This window comes from Trachurus japonicus, chromosome 16 (assembly GCF_045865225.1).
Source record: "Trachurus japonicus isolate A0001 chromosome 16, Traja_1.0".
Lineage (NCBI taxonomy): Eukaryota > Metazoa > Chordata > Actinopteri > Carangiformes > Carangidae > Trachurus > Trachurus japonicus.
The window spans coordinates 11,417,760-11,431,599 of NC_140922.1; the positions used below are offsets into that span (position 1 = coordinate 11,417,760).

The following is a 13,840-nucleotide window of genomic DNA, read 5'->3' on the forward strand; positions in this document are numbered from 1 at the left end:
AATTTGCTGTAGATTGAAAGGCGTCTGTGGCACGCGGAGTCCGACAGGTGTGGCAAAACATACTGCAGGGGTTAAGGAGGTGCAAGGAGGAGAGTAAGTAAGTTGAGTGAAACTGGATCTCCCTCTCCTTCTCTCGCCCCCGACCACATCTTGATTCTCCTCTGAGGACTTTCTCAGGGGGTTGTGACCAAAGTTTATTATTAGCGTCCGTCTCAGCTCTCGCTCTCTGTCTGCCCGTCGCCCCCCGTCTCCTCCTCCCCCTGTCTTATCGTCTCATTTCTGTCTGTCACTTTCTGTTTTTGTCTTGTGCTTCAGCTGTCTTGTCTTGATTTTCCCTTTTATTCGTTGATTCCTCTCAAAAGTATTTTTGTTTTTCTCCTTTTGGTTTTGCGGCTGGACCGTGTGGTTGTGTTTCGCTCCTTTGCTTCTGTTTTTTTTTTGTTGACAGGGCTGTAGGCTATTTTTTACTGTCACAACTTCACATCCTCTGGTTGGTTTCTGTGCTATTTGCTTTAATGTTGTATCGTCCTGTTCTTTTTCCTCACTGTCTAGTTTTGCTGCTGCTGCTTCTCTTGCACCTCGCCACAACCTTCTTCCATCGTCTTCCACTCCACTTCATCTCTTCTCTGAGTAGCTCTGCATAATGGGAAAGACAGAGCTGTATTCACTGTTTAAGGGTTTTTTGGACTGTATTTGCCTCTCTGTGAGTACCTCCATTTCATTTTCCTGTGCATGAGTTTGCTGTGCATCTTATTGTGGAGTCCAGGATTCTGAAAGAGTTTCCGCAAAATAAGTGTGAAAATTATCAGAAGGGTTCAGAAACATTTAGGTGACATCAGTTATCACACTTAAGCAAATATCAGGCATTGATAGATATTTCCTATGAAGTCTGTATTCAGATGACACTTTAGTTGATTCCTTAGAGGCTCAGCTAATGTTCACTTATTATCAATAAAGCTGTGCCTCAGGTTTCCAGCGCGTTATTTCTTACCAAGCGGCACTGTGATGGTGAGGAAAATGGCATCAGAACTAAGCGAAAGTGTCAGAAGTCAAATTGTTCTTCTCAGCAGACCTTTTAAAACCTCCTTTCACTTAGACTGAGGTTTCTAAACTGGGTTTCTAAGGGAGCTGTGCGTGACGCTCTGAAAGGCTTTGCAGAAACTGGATACAAAGCATAATAAGGCAGTGGCACCATCAGAGGGTAAATACGTCAAACTTCTGTTCCCAGAGAGAGAGAAATTCAACTTTATCACAGATAGAGACCTTTCTAAATGAATTTTTAAAAAAACAAGACTCCAATCAGCAGATGTCCTGTTCAAAGACAGTCTGTATTGTTGTGGTGTCAGAGGAAGAGCAGCAGAGAGAGGCCAAGGATGAATGAATGACTGGAAAACAATCTTCTTTACTGATAGATAAAAGCTTTACACTTATGACAGTAGCAGAGAGGTGAGAGGTTTGTGGACACACACACACAACTTGGCTGGAACCACTTAAACACCACCTTGACTGAGAAAGCAGAGCACTGTGTGACACCACGAGAAGCTCATGCTGGGATAATGTGGGTCACCAGGTTTTGCACAAACTGGTGCAATCTGTGCCAGCTTCAGTGCATGTTGTCATTAAAGCAAAAGGGGGACACAATGAATACTAAGACTTTCTTACACTCAGCTGCTGATATTATTACACATAATGTAAAAAAAAAAAAACACGATTACATCCACAGTAGTATGTTGACAGGTGGTTTTTCTCTCTACAAATATTTGTCACGGCTGCATCATTGTTTTCGTTTGACCTGGACATCTGCATTATCCGGTGGCATCACATTATTTATTCTTTGCCTTCAGCCTCCACAGGCCTCTGACAACAACATCACATGCTGACTGTGTGTGTTTATATGTGCCAGTGCTGCTGGCTTTTGTGCGCGGTCTATTTTGTGCCCTACAGTAAGTGTCTCCTCAGCACATGCTGGGCTTCTGATATTAATAACAGTCTCAGAATGTGGATGGAAATAGAGCTGCGGCTCCTCCAAAGAGGCCAGAAGTCATTTGGCATTTCTTATTAGCTTCCTTTAAAACAAGCTCAGGTCAGTGGCATCAACCTCGTCGGCACATAAGCTCACATTCTTCTCTAAATCCTGGCTGCGTTAACACAGTCTACACTTCTGAGGTAATGCCTGGAATTAAGTACCTTTTAGTGCAGATCTGTTTGACTGTGTGCATCAGTGGCAGTCGGATGTTAATTCCAGCTGGTGACCTTGATTAGCATGTTACTCAACCTGTTTTGTATTTGTGGGGTGATGAAAACAGGCTGATTTCTGCTTTCTGCTTCCCCTCCTCCATCTGACGTACGCGCCCGGTGACTGTGTTTCCAGCGGAGCAGCAGTGAAGCTCCAGGCGACAACGAGAGGGACACCGAAAACGGTCACCTGATCTACAAAATAGGGGACGTCATCGAGGACAGGTGTAGGTATCAGTTCAAGTTCAAGAAGAGTTGGCCGGCCAAATAAAAAGGTCTCTGGCTTTAATATCCCATTTCACCTCTACGTGTCTTACAGATGAGATTGTGGACACACTAGGTGAAGGGACCTTTGGGAAGGTGGTGCAATGTTTGGACCATGGCAGGTAATGTTGCATAAATAAAAATCAAAGTTGGACCGGTATTCAACATGTAAAGTGTCGACCTGCTTTAAACATGGTGTTTTAAAATGCAGAGGGAGACGTGAAATTGCTCTGAAGATCATTAAGAACCTGGACAAATACAGGGAAGCAGCCCAACTGGAAATCAATGTTCTGGAGAAGATCAGTGAGAAAGACCCACACAACAAGCAGTGAGTAGATCACGATTGTGAGGTTGTTTCTATTTTTTTTTTTTGTCTGATGCGTTCTACCTCTGTTTTTATCGTCTCATCAGACACTACGTAAAGATACTGGACTGGTTTAACTACTACGGCCATGTGTGCATCTCCTTGGAGTTACTGTCTCTCAGCACCTTTGACTTCCTGAAAGCAAACAACTTCCTGCCTTATCCTATCAAGCAGATCCGACACATGGCCACCCAGATCTGCCAGGCCGTCAGCTGTGAGTCCAACGTGCATCACGCCGACTGTGTGGTTGTGGTTGCCCCCTTTTGCCTCCTCTGTGGATCAGTGTCAGTGATGATGACAGCAAGCAGATTATTCACAGCTGTTCCACTGCAGCAGAAAAGCCAGTTGGATATTTAGGGGGGTGACTGTTACCTGGAGATGATGGTGTGTATTCCTGGTTTACTTTTCCATACCAGATTAAAGCAGAAGTAAGCGATCCGGTCGTTTCGGCTAACTTCTTGTCAGCCGATGGAGTTAGCAGTCTCCGCCCTCGTCCCCATGTCACCACATTCACGCGCATCCCTTGGCTGCACACACAGAGAGGACCGCCCCTTTATGCCGTTCTCTCTCCTCATTGGATAAAGCTTGTAGGATACAAGGAAAGTTTTCTCCTCGGCTTACAGCAGAGCAGAGTGACTGACAGACCCGTGTTTCAGACCAAACACTCTATATAAGTGATTGCTGTCGAAAGATATAACTATTTAAGACTTACATTAACACAAACATTTTGCTTACTTCTGCTTTAAAGTAAAGGACAAACATAGCTAAATTTGCATGTTACAATTGTTTTTGTCTCCTTGTTTCTTTCAAGTCCAGAGAACAAAAAAAGAAAGAGGTCATATTTACATTACATTTTCATTTTTGCTCTAATATTTTGATGATCCCAGACTTTTCATTTTCCATTTCATTAAGTTTATTTTTTTTAATTTTTTTTTCTTGAACTTTGACCTGGAACCGTTTAGGTTTTGTAAAGACAAGGGGAAAAAGATCTTGCTTCAACTTTCAATTTTAATAATTCAGCAAAGATGTCATTACAACATCCTAATGGGTTGGTAGCAAGTTAATCAGCGAATGGGACACAAGACACACAGGGCTTTTGGGCTGTTTAATCAGACATGGAGGCACCGTCGGGGTTTCTGATACACATCATTGTCCACAAACACTGAATTCTGATCAGACATCACGACGTCTGACATTTCAACCAGCCGAAATTCGACCAGACGAGGGCGTCGGCTCACTCCTGCTGAATGTAAATCTACTTTCTCTCTTCTCCCCCCCTCCCTCGCCTCTGTCTCCACTGCAGTTCTCCATGACAACAAGCTGACTCACACCGACCTGAAGCCTGAGAACATCCTCTTTGTCAACTCAGACTACTCCCTCGTATACAACGCGGAGAAGGTTAGAAACGACTACAGGCAGGAGAGGCTGGAAAGGGGATTAATGCGGGGAGATTTGCTTTGTAGTCGTCGATTTGGATGCAAATTTGTATCAGCAGCACAACCTGCTTACCACCCACATGTGCTCCCTTCATAGACACACATATCTATTCAAGCAGACTGTGTGTTTGTTGACCTCAGTGTGACAACGGGCGGTAAATCGGTTGGAAAATTCCACCTTAGTTAATTAAACTTTGGTGACATTGCGATTATTCACAGTTCACACTGTACTAAGTCATGTAAATAAAGAGGTGTAGATCTGGCTAAACTGTGGGTTTGTTTACACATCTGAGTCTCTGCATGTTTCCTCCCCTGTCAGACCTCGTTACAGTTATGTAGCTTTGCTCCCTAAACCCTAAGATAAATTGTTGAGGACAGCGCCGTTATGAAGAACCATAGAGAGGTTGGCCAGGGCGGCCAAACATAACACAGAGACTCAAACTATCCTTTCAATAAGGTCGAATTTATAGACTTTTCTCCCTCCTGTCTCCCCTCAGAAGTGCAACGAGCGCAGAATAAACGACACAACCGTGCGACTTGTTGACTTTGGCAGCGCCACCTTTGACCATGAACACCACTCAGCCGTCATCTCTACGCGTCACTACCGAGCACCAGAGGTCATTCTGGGTAAGAGATGCTGGTTTAGACTGGAGAGCAACCAGGAGCCGTCAGTCCTGTTCGTTTGCAAACATTTGATCGGTCCTCCCTCCCACAGAGCTGGGCTGGAGCCACCCCTGTGATGTCTGGAGTATCGGCTGCGTCCTGTTTGAGTACTACGAAGGCTTCACGCTGTTCCAGGTCACGCGTGTGTCTGAGCTTGTAGAGTTACTGCATGTCGAACATGGGATGACATTGATCTCACTGATAAATGTTCCCCCCGCCCCCTCGTAGACTCATCACAATAGGGAGCATCTTGCTATGATGGAGAGAATAAAGGGACCAATTCCAGAGAGAATGATCCAAAAGAGCAGGTAGCACAAAGCTGCACACACTCAACAACACACAAACACACACACACTCAAACACTTTTCATTTGACATTTTGTTTTTTGTTTTTTCCTTCAGGAAGTGCAAGTATTTCCACCGTGGGCGTCTTGACTGGAACGAGTGCTCAAAGGCCGGACGCTACGTGAAAGCCAAGTGCAAACCACTAAGGGTGAGCCGAGGCTGGTTGAACTTTTACACATCAAGAAACCACGTGAACTTAACATTATGCTTCTCCCTGAATCCATGTTTTGTTTTTTTTCAGAAGTACTTGTTGTCACATGGGACTGAGCACCACCTTTTTTTCGATCTCCTTGAGAAGATGCTGGAGTATGAGCCTTCGAAACGAATTTCTCTTTCCTCTGCTCTGCGCCACCCGTTCTTCCTGTACCAAACAAAGAGCCAAGTCTGGAGAAACAGCAGTGATATGAGCAGATGACCCTGAATAGTCAACTCGCCCCTGTGAGGACCACACTGCGGCTTTTGCAAGTTTTAGCTACCAATTTTCCAATCATGTGTACTTCACATCACATTTTAACAGTGGTATTATGCAATGGGTAATTCAGGGACACACCCGCTCCTCCTGATGGAGTCTAGAACCAGATGGTGGTGAAAGACTGAAGAACGATAGCTGAACTTAAGGATGGATGAGATGTGGAGTCACTAACATAACAGATGAAAGCTGCAGCATAACCAGCAGAGTTACAATGTTGACATCATTTCCATAACTGTCTCACAAAGGTCAAGGCCAAATCTGATGGGTATGGTTGAAAAGGCTTTTTTATATCAGGAGCAGAAAGTGTGAAAAAAGAAAAGTGGAAGAGGAGTCAGTGAAGACAGTTTCAATTATATTGCACAGGTCGTTACATTAAAGGGCAATGTGAGCCTCTTAACATTACATTCATTCATTTAACAGACACTTTTGTCCAAAATATTCTGACCATGTTCAAGTGAACATGGGTTTTTTTTTTTTGTAAAAACATTCATTTTTGTGAGATATGAAAATCATTTTCTGGACTTTGAAGTATGAAGGTTTTTCAATGGAACAATATCACTGCATTTTTTTGTAATTTGAATTTGTATAAATTTTAACATATTAACCTTTACAAAAGTGAATTGAGTATTAGATTTATTTGTAAAAATGTGGGAAAAAAAGGCAGTTATAAATTTAGTCCCACTCCCCAGCCCTTACAGTTCTTACCTGTATTCATAGACACTCATATATACACACACATACACACCCACATAAACACATACTCCAGCACATGAATATTTAGATGCTGTTCAGTCATTTCATTAGCCTGGCTAACTTCATCTCAATGTAGATTGAGATTCGACTTGAAGAGCGAATAAAATCACACGCAAGGCAGCATGGGTTTACCCAGGCTATCATTTCATTGTAATGACGTTACTGTTATACATCATAACAATAATCAACAGTCAACCGTGTGCTAACAGAGTTTTGCACCAAACAGAAATGAAGGGAAACCAATGGATCCCTGGAACAGCAGAATATCTCAGGTCTAAAATACAGAAGCACATGGTGCTGCTGAATGGTCAGCTTGTAATGTGAATACATGTGCTTTGTGGAAAATGGGCAGCAACATGTAAAACCACGGGGTTGATCCTCACGTGCAAGTAGATCTGGTCTGGTTCTAAAGGCTGAAACTGTAAAATTTACCTTCATCTTGTATCTCTAAAATTTAGAGGATATACAGTGGATACAAATGCTTTAAAAAAAGTATCTTTTCAGTTTTATGCTCTCAGTCACTTTATACCAACATGTTTTTTGTAATACATTTTGTATGGAATCATTTCTTTAGTCATAATAAATTCAGTTCCTCTGTTCTCAGGGTGTGATTGTGGCCTCTCAGCTCATGGCCGAGCGTTTACGGTCCATCCGTGCACGTCACACATGCTCCTCGTGTAACTGCCATTGACTCGCACCCCTGCGCTGGCATCATGATTGAGTGCAGCTCAGCAGAGAGCACGGTCACAAGGCTGGGCGAGTGTGTGCGCATGCCAACTTTCCTCTTCAGCCTTGGCAGAGCTGAGAGACCTAGTGTCAGCGTATGTGTGCCTGACTGAATGAGACTTTATACTTCTGAAGTGTGAGAGCGTGTGTGTGTGTGTATGCGGGGCTGGCTGTGTGTGTATTAGTGAGGGGGTGTATAAATGTGAATATGATCCTCCGTCTTGGCAATGTTAAAGGTAATTTTAGGCTGTCAATGAGCATGAATGCTGCTAAAATTAAAATAAAGAGACTTGTTTTGTTTACGTGGAGACTTGTTGAAGGAAAGTAAATCAGTTTCATGCTGTTATGTACAAAGATTCAAGGCAACCTAACTGCTGTTTCTCAGTGCACAAGTTAGTTTTGTTGACAATGATTGCCACTTTAATGTGTGCAAAGAAACAAGCTGTATATAAATAGTACATTACTTATGGTAAAAATTCAAAAAAACTTCCAGCGCACACTAGAGCATAGGATAGACAAAATGTATTATCATTATTTATTATTTCACATGTTGCTTCATCAGATTCGCTCTTGATTGTCATCAGGTGTGTGCTTAAATAGACAAGGTGAATGACAGCCCGACAATTAATCGATCAATGAGATACAAGAACCAATTTACTGTACAAGCTCATCTATAAAAGGCAAGTACATACAAACACCATAAATAGCATGAGAAAGATATAAAGAGAAATTCCATCATCTGAGTGTTAACTCTCATGATAGGAGCTAAGATAAAAAAGTGTAATAATTAGGACCCATTACAATAATGAGATACAAATGCATAATCTAAATATACTGTACCCACTCATTAATGTATCAAAAAAGGAGTGTATACAGTATAAATAATCACAAAATATAGAAAGTAGAAATACACATCAAAAATTATAATATATAGGAATGCATGTCAAAAAACAAGTGGGCTAATGTACACCAAGGAGGAGATACTCCGTAATTACTCATACATTACTTATATATAGCTTATTAGTAAGTAAGTATAAGTATATTTGTATTTTTTGTGTTTACATAAAAATGTTGCAAAGGCTGTTTGATGGTGTTACATGACAGTGCATTTGTATCTAAGTGTTTTTGTGTGCGTGTGTGTTGCTGTGTAATGCTCACACAGTAAGCACATGTGAGGTCACATGCGCTTACATGTTGTGTCATGGTAATGCACTAATTAGCTCATTGCCATGAGTTAGCCTTTTATTCTGAAATCCTCACTGGGCCGTGACCTCAGCATTATCTCTGACCACTGGAGCTGGATTTCGTCTGTCTGTGTGTGTGCGTGTTATATGCAGCTTACCTTTTGTTTGTATTGAAGGCACGCCTCTACATGCACAAGAACATGTGTGTGTATTAATGTGTGGGTGTCAGTGACTGTCACGTGTTGGACACTGATCCACCTGAGAATCCTTTAACTGGCTCTTTTCTATGTTCTTGCAACAAAGCTCTGGTTCATCACACACGCACACACACACACACAAACACACACACAAACAAATGAACATCACAGTGTGCATCATTTATCTGAAGTCAGATGAAAATACATAATTAATATATGAATGTGAGCATATGAACATGCATCATATGTAGGGTAAGATGTGCTCAGTTTCTGTGCCTCCTGGGGAGAAGTCCTGCTGACACAGGACCAACCTTCTTTCAGCTGTAAGTGCCTGCAGCTTGGTGGTGGAGTAAACTGATCCCAGATCTGTTGGTGGACATGCTGGAGGAGGTGTGGCTTTTCTTGGTGATCTCGTTAAAGCATTAAAGCAGCTCCACCTGTCAGAAATCGAAGTGACCAAGGACAGTGCAGGAAAAAAGAATAAGAGGGAAAAATGACGCTGTAGGATTTCAAATGGGTTGGAGGAAGTGTTCATGTGCTGCTACTGCCAAATAGGGAACGAGAGTAGGTCACAGAGCACTAAAGACACCGTGGAGGGAGATTTAAAGACATTTAAAAACCAAAAAGAAGTGAAGTGATGGAGCAGATGCTGAGATCTGGTTTAAAGTATGTCTAGCTATAAGACTCAAGTGTTTGTCACATGTTTCTCAATGTATTTGTCAACAGCAATAACTCCTGCTTTGGACACACATTAGATTGACACTGCAATTGTTGAAAAAACTATCCATTAATATCCCCAGAAAATGTCCTTCTAGGTTTGTTACTTTATTATAGTGTTATACACCATTTAAGTGAGTGTATAGTGGCCTATTCATAAATGCACAATGGAAGAACTACAATAGGTCGATTTACATTAATAAGGGTTTAACAAAGAAAAACATAAATAACATGGGAGAAAGAGGGGTATGTTTTATAAAAATCTTTTCATAGTCTCTACAAACAGAATTAACACTATTATAATGTCTAGAATGACAACAACAATGTAAATGCAACAGAGAGTTGTCTTCTTATGTCTTCATTTTCAGGTTTTGAGTTGTGTGAGAGTTGATGAGCAGACTCTCCTCATAAATACACGATGCTGTACTACAAGACCAGGTAAATGCTCTGTTTCTTAGCTCTCTGTGTTTGTTGGGCATCTCTTGTTATTCATGCAGCTCACAGTTCACTCAGACTGTCTACAACAAATCACAGCAACTTGAAGAAACTGCCTGGAACACTTTACCGATTTGTTTCATTGGTAGAACACAAAAACGTGCCCTGCATCCTTTACCGAGCTGTGGTATTGACATGTTTTCTTGAGTGGTGCGGTAGTTGGAAGGCTGTCCGTTCGTCTTGACAGTTTCTCGGTCCACTTGTCAATACTTTTCTTTTATCTCCCTGCATCCCTACACCCAGGTTGAATACCTGCTACCCCCCATTCCCAATTCTTCTCATTCTGCTGCACCTAAAAAATAAAATAATAAATTCAGGCTGAATGGGGCCAACACTGATGTCAGGCCTGTGAATGCATGCATGTGTCACTCAGCATGACATCAGCTAGTGGCTCTAAATCTTCATCACAAACACGTGAGTCATTGGGTCCATTCCCTGCCATGGCTAACGAGATTCCGCTCATTAAATCCTTTAAGTGGTAATCTGTATAGGAGAGTTGGGGGCAGTGAGGTGTGCAGCGAGTCTGAAGGAGGAAAAGGTGGAAGGCAGCAGAAGAAGCAGCGGCTGAAACCTGGAACAGCAAACAGTCTTTTTTTTTTTCCAGTGAGGACCAAGGGCCAGAGGCACAACATCTCATGGAGGGTCATTTGTTGCCTCTTCTGGTTTTCTCTGGTTCGGTCTAGAGCTTTAGGGGATTGTCCGGTAGCAGTGGAGGCCATCTGGCTGTAGCTTTATCAGGATTTTATGCTGGGAGCCTCAGGTGAACCGTGGCCACCTGCATGGGTAAGAAAAGTGTGACCATGCTATGTTCATTTTCTGTGTCGAAAGATGTTAGGAAATGGCCTGAAAAATAGTCTGAGTGTGGTGTATGTCACTTTTTGTCTTTTTTATGTGTCTAACCTCTGGGATAATGAGTGTGTTGACTAATGCTGTGTGTCTGAGCCTTGTCTGATTGCTGTCCTCGTCCTTGGCAGGTCTCAACTTGACTTATTACTGCCACAGGACGTGAGACCGTGTGTGTCCGGAGCAACACAACATGCACATGGGAGAAAACCGTTATATATTCACTCATCACCAGTCAAAGAAGTAGGGCCGTGGTCAGTAGCCTACCTGAGAACTCAGGTGCGTCATGGAGCCCGTGGTCAGAATGAAAAAGTCCCTGAAGAAGCCCATCAGGAAGCTGACCAGCTGTGTGTCGGGGGTGAGGGAGCGGAAGCTGTGTGCCAAACCCAGGAACAAGAGGCTCAGGGGTCGGGGAGGCAGAGGAGGGGGCAAGAAGTTTGGAAGGGCTCCTCCCCCCCGAACTGCACAGCCCAAAGACCCAGCAGTCCTCCACTCATACCAGGCTGACCTGGAGAAAGAGAGGCAAGTGGACACACAAACACAACAATGCATGTGGTGGAGGAAATGACAGTTGAGGAAATAATAACTTTATACCCTACTGTAATAACACTTAATACTGAACTGTAGCCTAATAATACATATTTTAGCCTACTGTAATAATTGTAAGAGTATACGCACATCCCTTGCTTGGTGTGCTGGGCTAAGGGGGGAAGCTTCAAAAAAAAGAAGAAACAGCCCGCACAACCTCGTTATGCTCCAAATATTTTCAGTAAAAATATTTGGAGCATAACGAGGTTGTGCGGGCTGTTTCTTCTTTTTTTGAAGCCTACTGTAATAACACATTGAACTCTAGCTACTGTAACAATACCCTACTGTACCAGCACTACCCTGCTGTTATAACACGTCATACACTTAATCACAAGAAAGGAGTTAATGTGAGTCACAGCTGTGCTGATAATCAACACACACGTCACGAGTGGAGTGTGATATTGCTTTCACAAAATATTTCTACCAATAAGCAACAACAGAAGATTAGTTTATTTATTTCATCTTTTATTTTGCAACGCAAACACAGTTTGTAGTCCGCAGTTGGATTAACAGTGAACAGTTGCTAAACATTTTCCTGACCAGCTCACGGGCAAGCTACTTTGTCCTCTTCGGGTGACCATTTATAATTTGTTTCAAATGTTATTTCTGCCAGGTTTATTGTACTTTTAGATCGATAGCAACCGTCAATGTCACACCAATTAACGGTTAACAGGACACCTGTGAAGAGGAGTGATACATGTAGTTAAAAGTCCCATGGATTCCTTTAGTGTCAGAAATGTGGATTTGCATTTATAGCACTGCTTTAAACTTTTACTTCACAGCCAAAGAAAAGTCAGTTTTCACTTATACTGTAGGCTACCTGGGGAATTTTTAAAATGCTCATATTCTCAATATCTAAAAAGCATGTTTTCATTTGGGCAAAGTAAGTAACTAATTATAATAACTAAAGTAGGTAGCCTACCATACACTTATTACATGATAGAATAGTCCTTAACCAGCGAAGGAAGGACTAACGCAAGTGAAAAAACACAGAAATTTCCTGTGTGGCAATTAAATCACCACACATACATGTGGTATGCCACTTTTATAATGGCACTATCTGTAGCTGTCTTGTGATACTTTCATTAGAAGAGCCAGCCAATATGAACTGAGTTAATTCAAGTCACCTGTGCTGTGAAAGAGATGAGCTTCCTAACTGAATTCTGTCTGCAGCGTGTCAAGTGTATTTGTTTGTCTGCTGTGTTTACAGAAAGCATCGTGAAGCGATGAACGCTCAGAAGAATGCAGAGAGAGCAGCTATGAGAAATCATTTCAGGAGAAAATACCAGCTGTCTCAGGTCTGTGGAAGTGCTTATTGTAGAACAAGAAGTAGCTTTTTACACATTTTAACATATGTGAATAGCTGTTGAATGAATGTTAATGTAACTGGCTTCTGATATTCATTATCTGTTAGATTAAAAGAAACTAAGTAAAATGTACTAATGTAGTCTAATGTATGAGTGGCCTGCAAACTTCAGTGCTACAACATATGCAGCAACTCAACACTTGACATTTAACTACTTTAAATAGCCTACATGGCTAGAACTCAGTGTTGTCTGACCTGAATTGGATTTTGTGCCATTCATCTTTGCCAAAAAGCACTGTTATTCATAATGTAGACATTTTTAACAGGAAAATGTCCAGTCAAACCTTCAAAAGCAGAATAATCAGTCTAAACTTTGAAGGTCTCTGTTTGTTATCCATGTTACATGAGTAGTGTAGATAAACACATAGCATCAAGTTCTCATTTTTTTGGGATGTGCTCAGTCCTTCAAGTCTCTTCCTCTTCCATTTTCTCCCATCGTGATTTAGAGCCCGAAGGACACAAACCACCTGGGATCTTTTGGCGGGAAAGTGTCGCTCCCCCAAGAGCTGTTGAAGATCATTCATCCTGAAACCAAAAGCAAGGACGACGGCTTCAACCTGCTGAGCGCCTTTCAAGGCCTGACCTTCGGCACAGCAGCGCTCAAAGGGAGGAAGCACAGAGAGACTCGTACACCAGCAAGTAGGGACTCTTGTAAGGCCATGTGATCAATATGTGGTCACAGGGACAGTTGTCACACCGCCCTTCTGACTGTGGTGTTGGAGGGAAGCAGAGGGGGAATGGACTCATCTGTCGCTGTTGCTCAAACTGAAACTGCTTTTACATGTCACATGAACATCCAGTCATTCAGTCGGATCAGGACTGCCGTTATGAAACCATCTCATTCAGACTCCTACTTATTGTTGTCTTTTATGTAGCAATAATAATGTGTAGTTGCCAGGCAACTTTATATCTGCTCTAAAGCAGTAACTTGGGTTAGAAATATGATACTATGTTACGCCCCAGCTATGTTGGCCCTAAGGGGCATAACAACAGACCCACACAAAGACACTAAATAAAATAGGAAATGGTTTAGAAAGTGACACAAGGCAGAACCCCTATCGGCCGTAACATGCTACATGTTGTCGATCATGATTGCTGTATAACAATTGTATTCAAAAGTAGGTTAAAATCACTTCACCAGGGATTTAGTACTTAATCCTGTTTTATTTTACAGTGTAGATATTCAATAAATG

General features: G+C 42.1%; 2 protein-coding genes across 2 annotated transcripts; both read left to right on the forward strand.

Moving 5' to 3' along the window:
- Positions 1-99: 99 nt before the first annotated feature.
- On the forward strand, positions 100-7,136 carry clk2b (CDC-like kinase 2b). Its single transcript, XM_085801377.1, has 11 exons — positions 100-703; positions 2,372-2,462; positions 2,555-2,621; positions 2,711-2,827; positions 2,911-3,077; positions 4,167-4,261; positions 4,797-4,926; positions 5,015-5,097; positions 5,191-5,270; positions 5,364-5,454; positions 5,548-7,136. The coding sequence occupies exons 1-11, from the start codon at positions 644-646 to the stop codon at positions 5,719-5,721; spliced, it is 1,155 nt and encodes a 384-aa protein (XP_085657503.1). The 5' UTR covers positions 100-643; the 3' UTR covers positions 5,722-7,136.
- Positions 7,137-10,860: 3,724 nt separating this feature from the next.
- Positions 10,861-13,477, forward strand: LOC146971831 (complexin-4-like). Its single transcript, XM_085801383.1, has 3 exons — positions 10,861-11,219; positions 12,496-12,579; positions 13,094-13,477. The coding sequence occupies exons 1-3, from the start codon at positions 10,980-10,982 to the stop codon at positions 13,310-13,312; spliced, it is 543 nt and encodes a 180-aa protein (XP_085657509.1). The 5' UTR covers positions 10,861-10,979; the 3' UTR covers positions 13,313-13,477.
- The last annotated feature ends 363 nt before the right edge of the window (positions 13,478-13,840 follow it).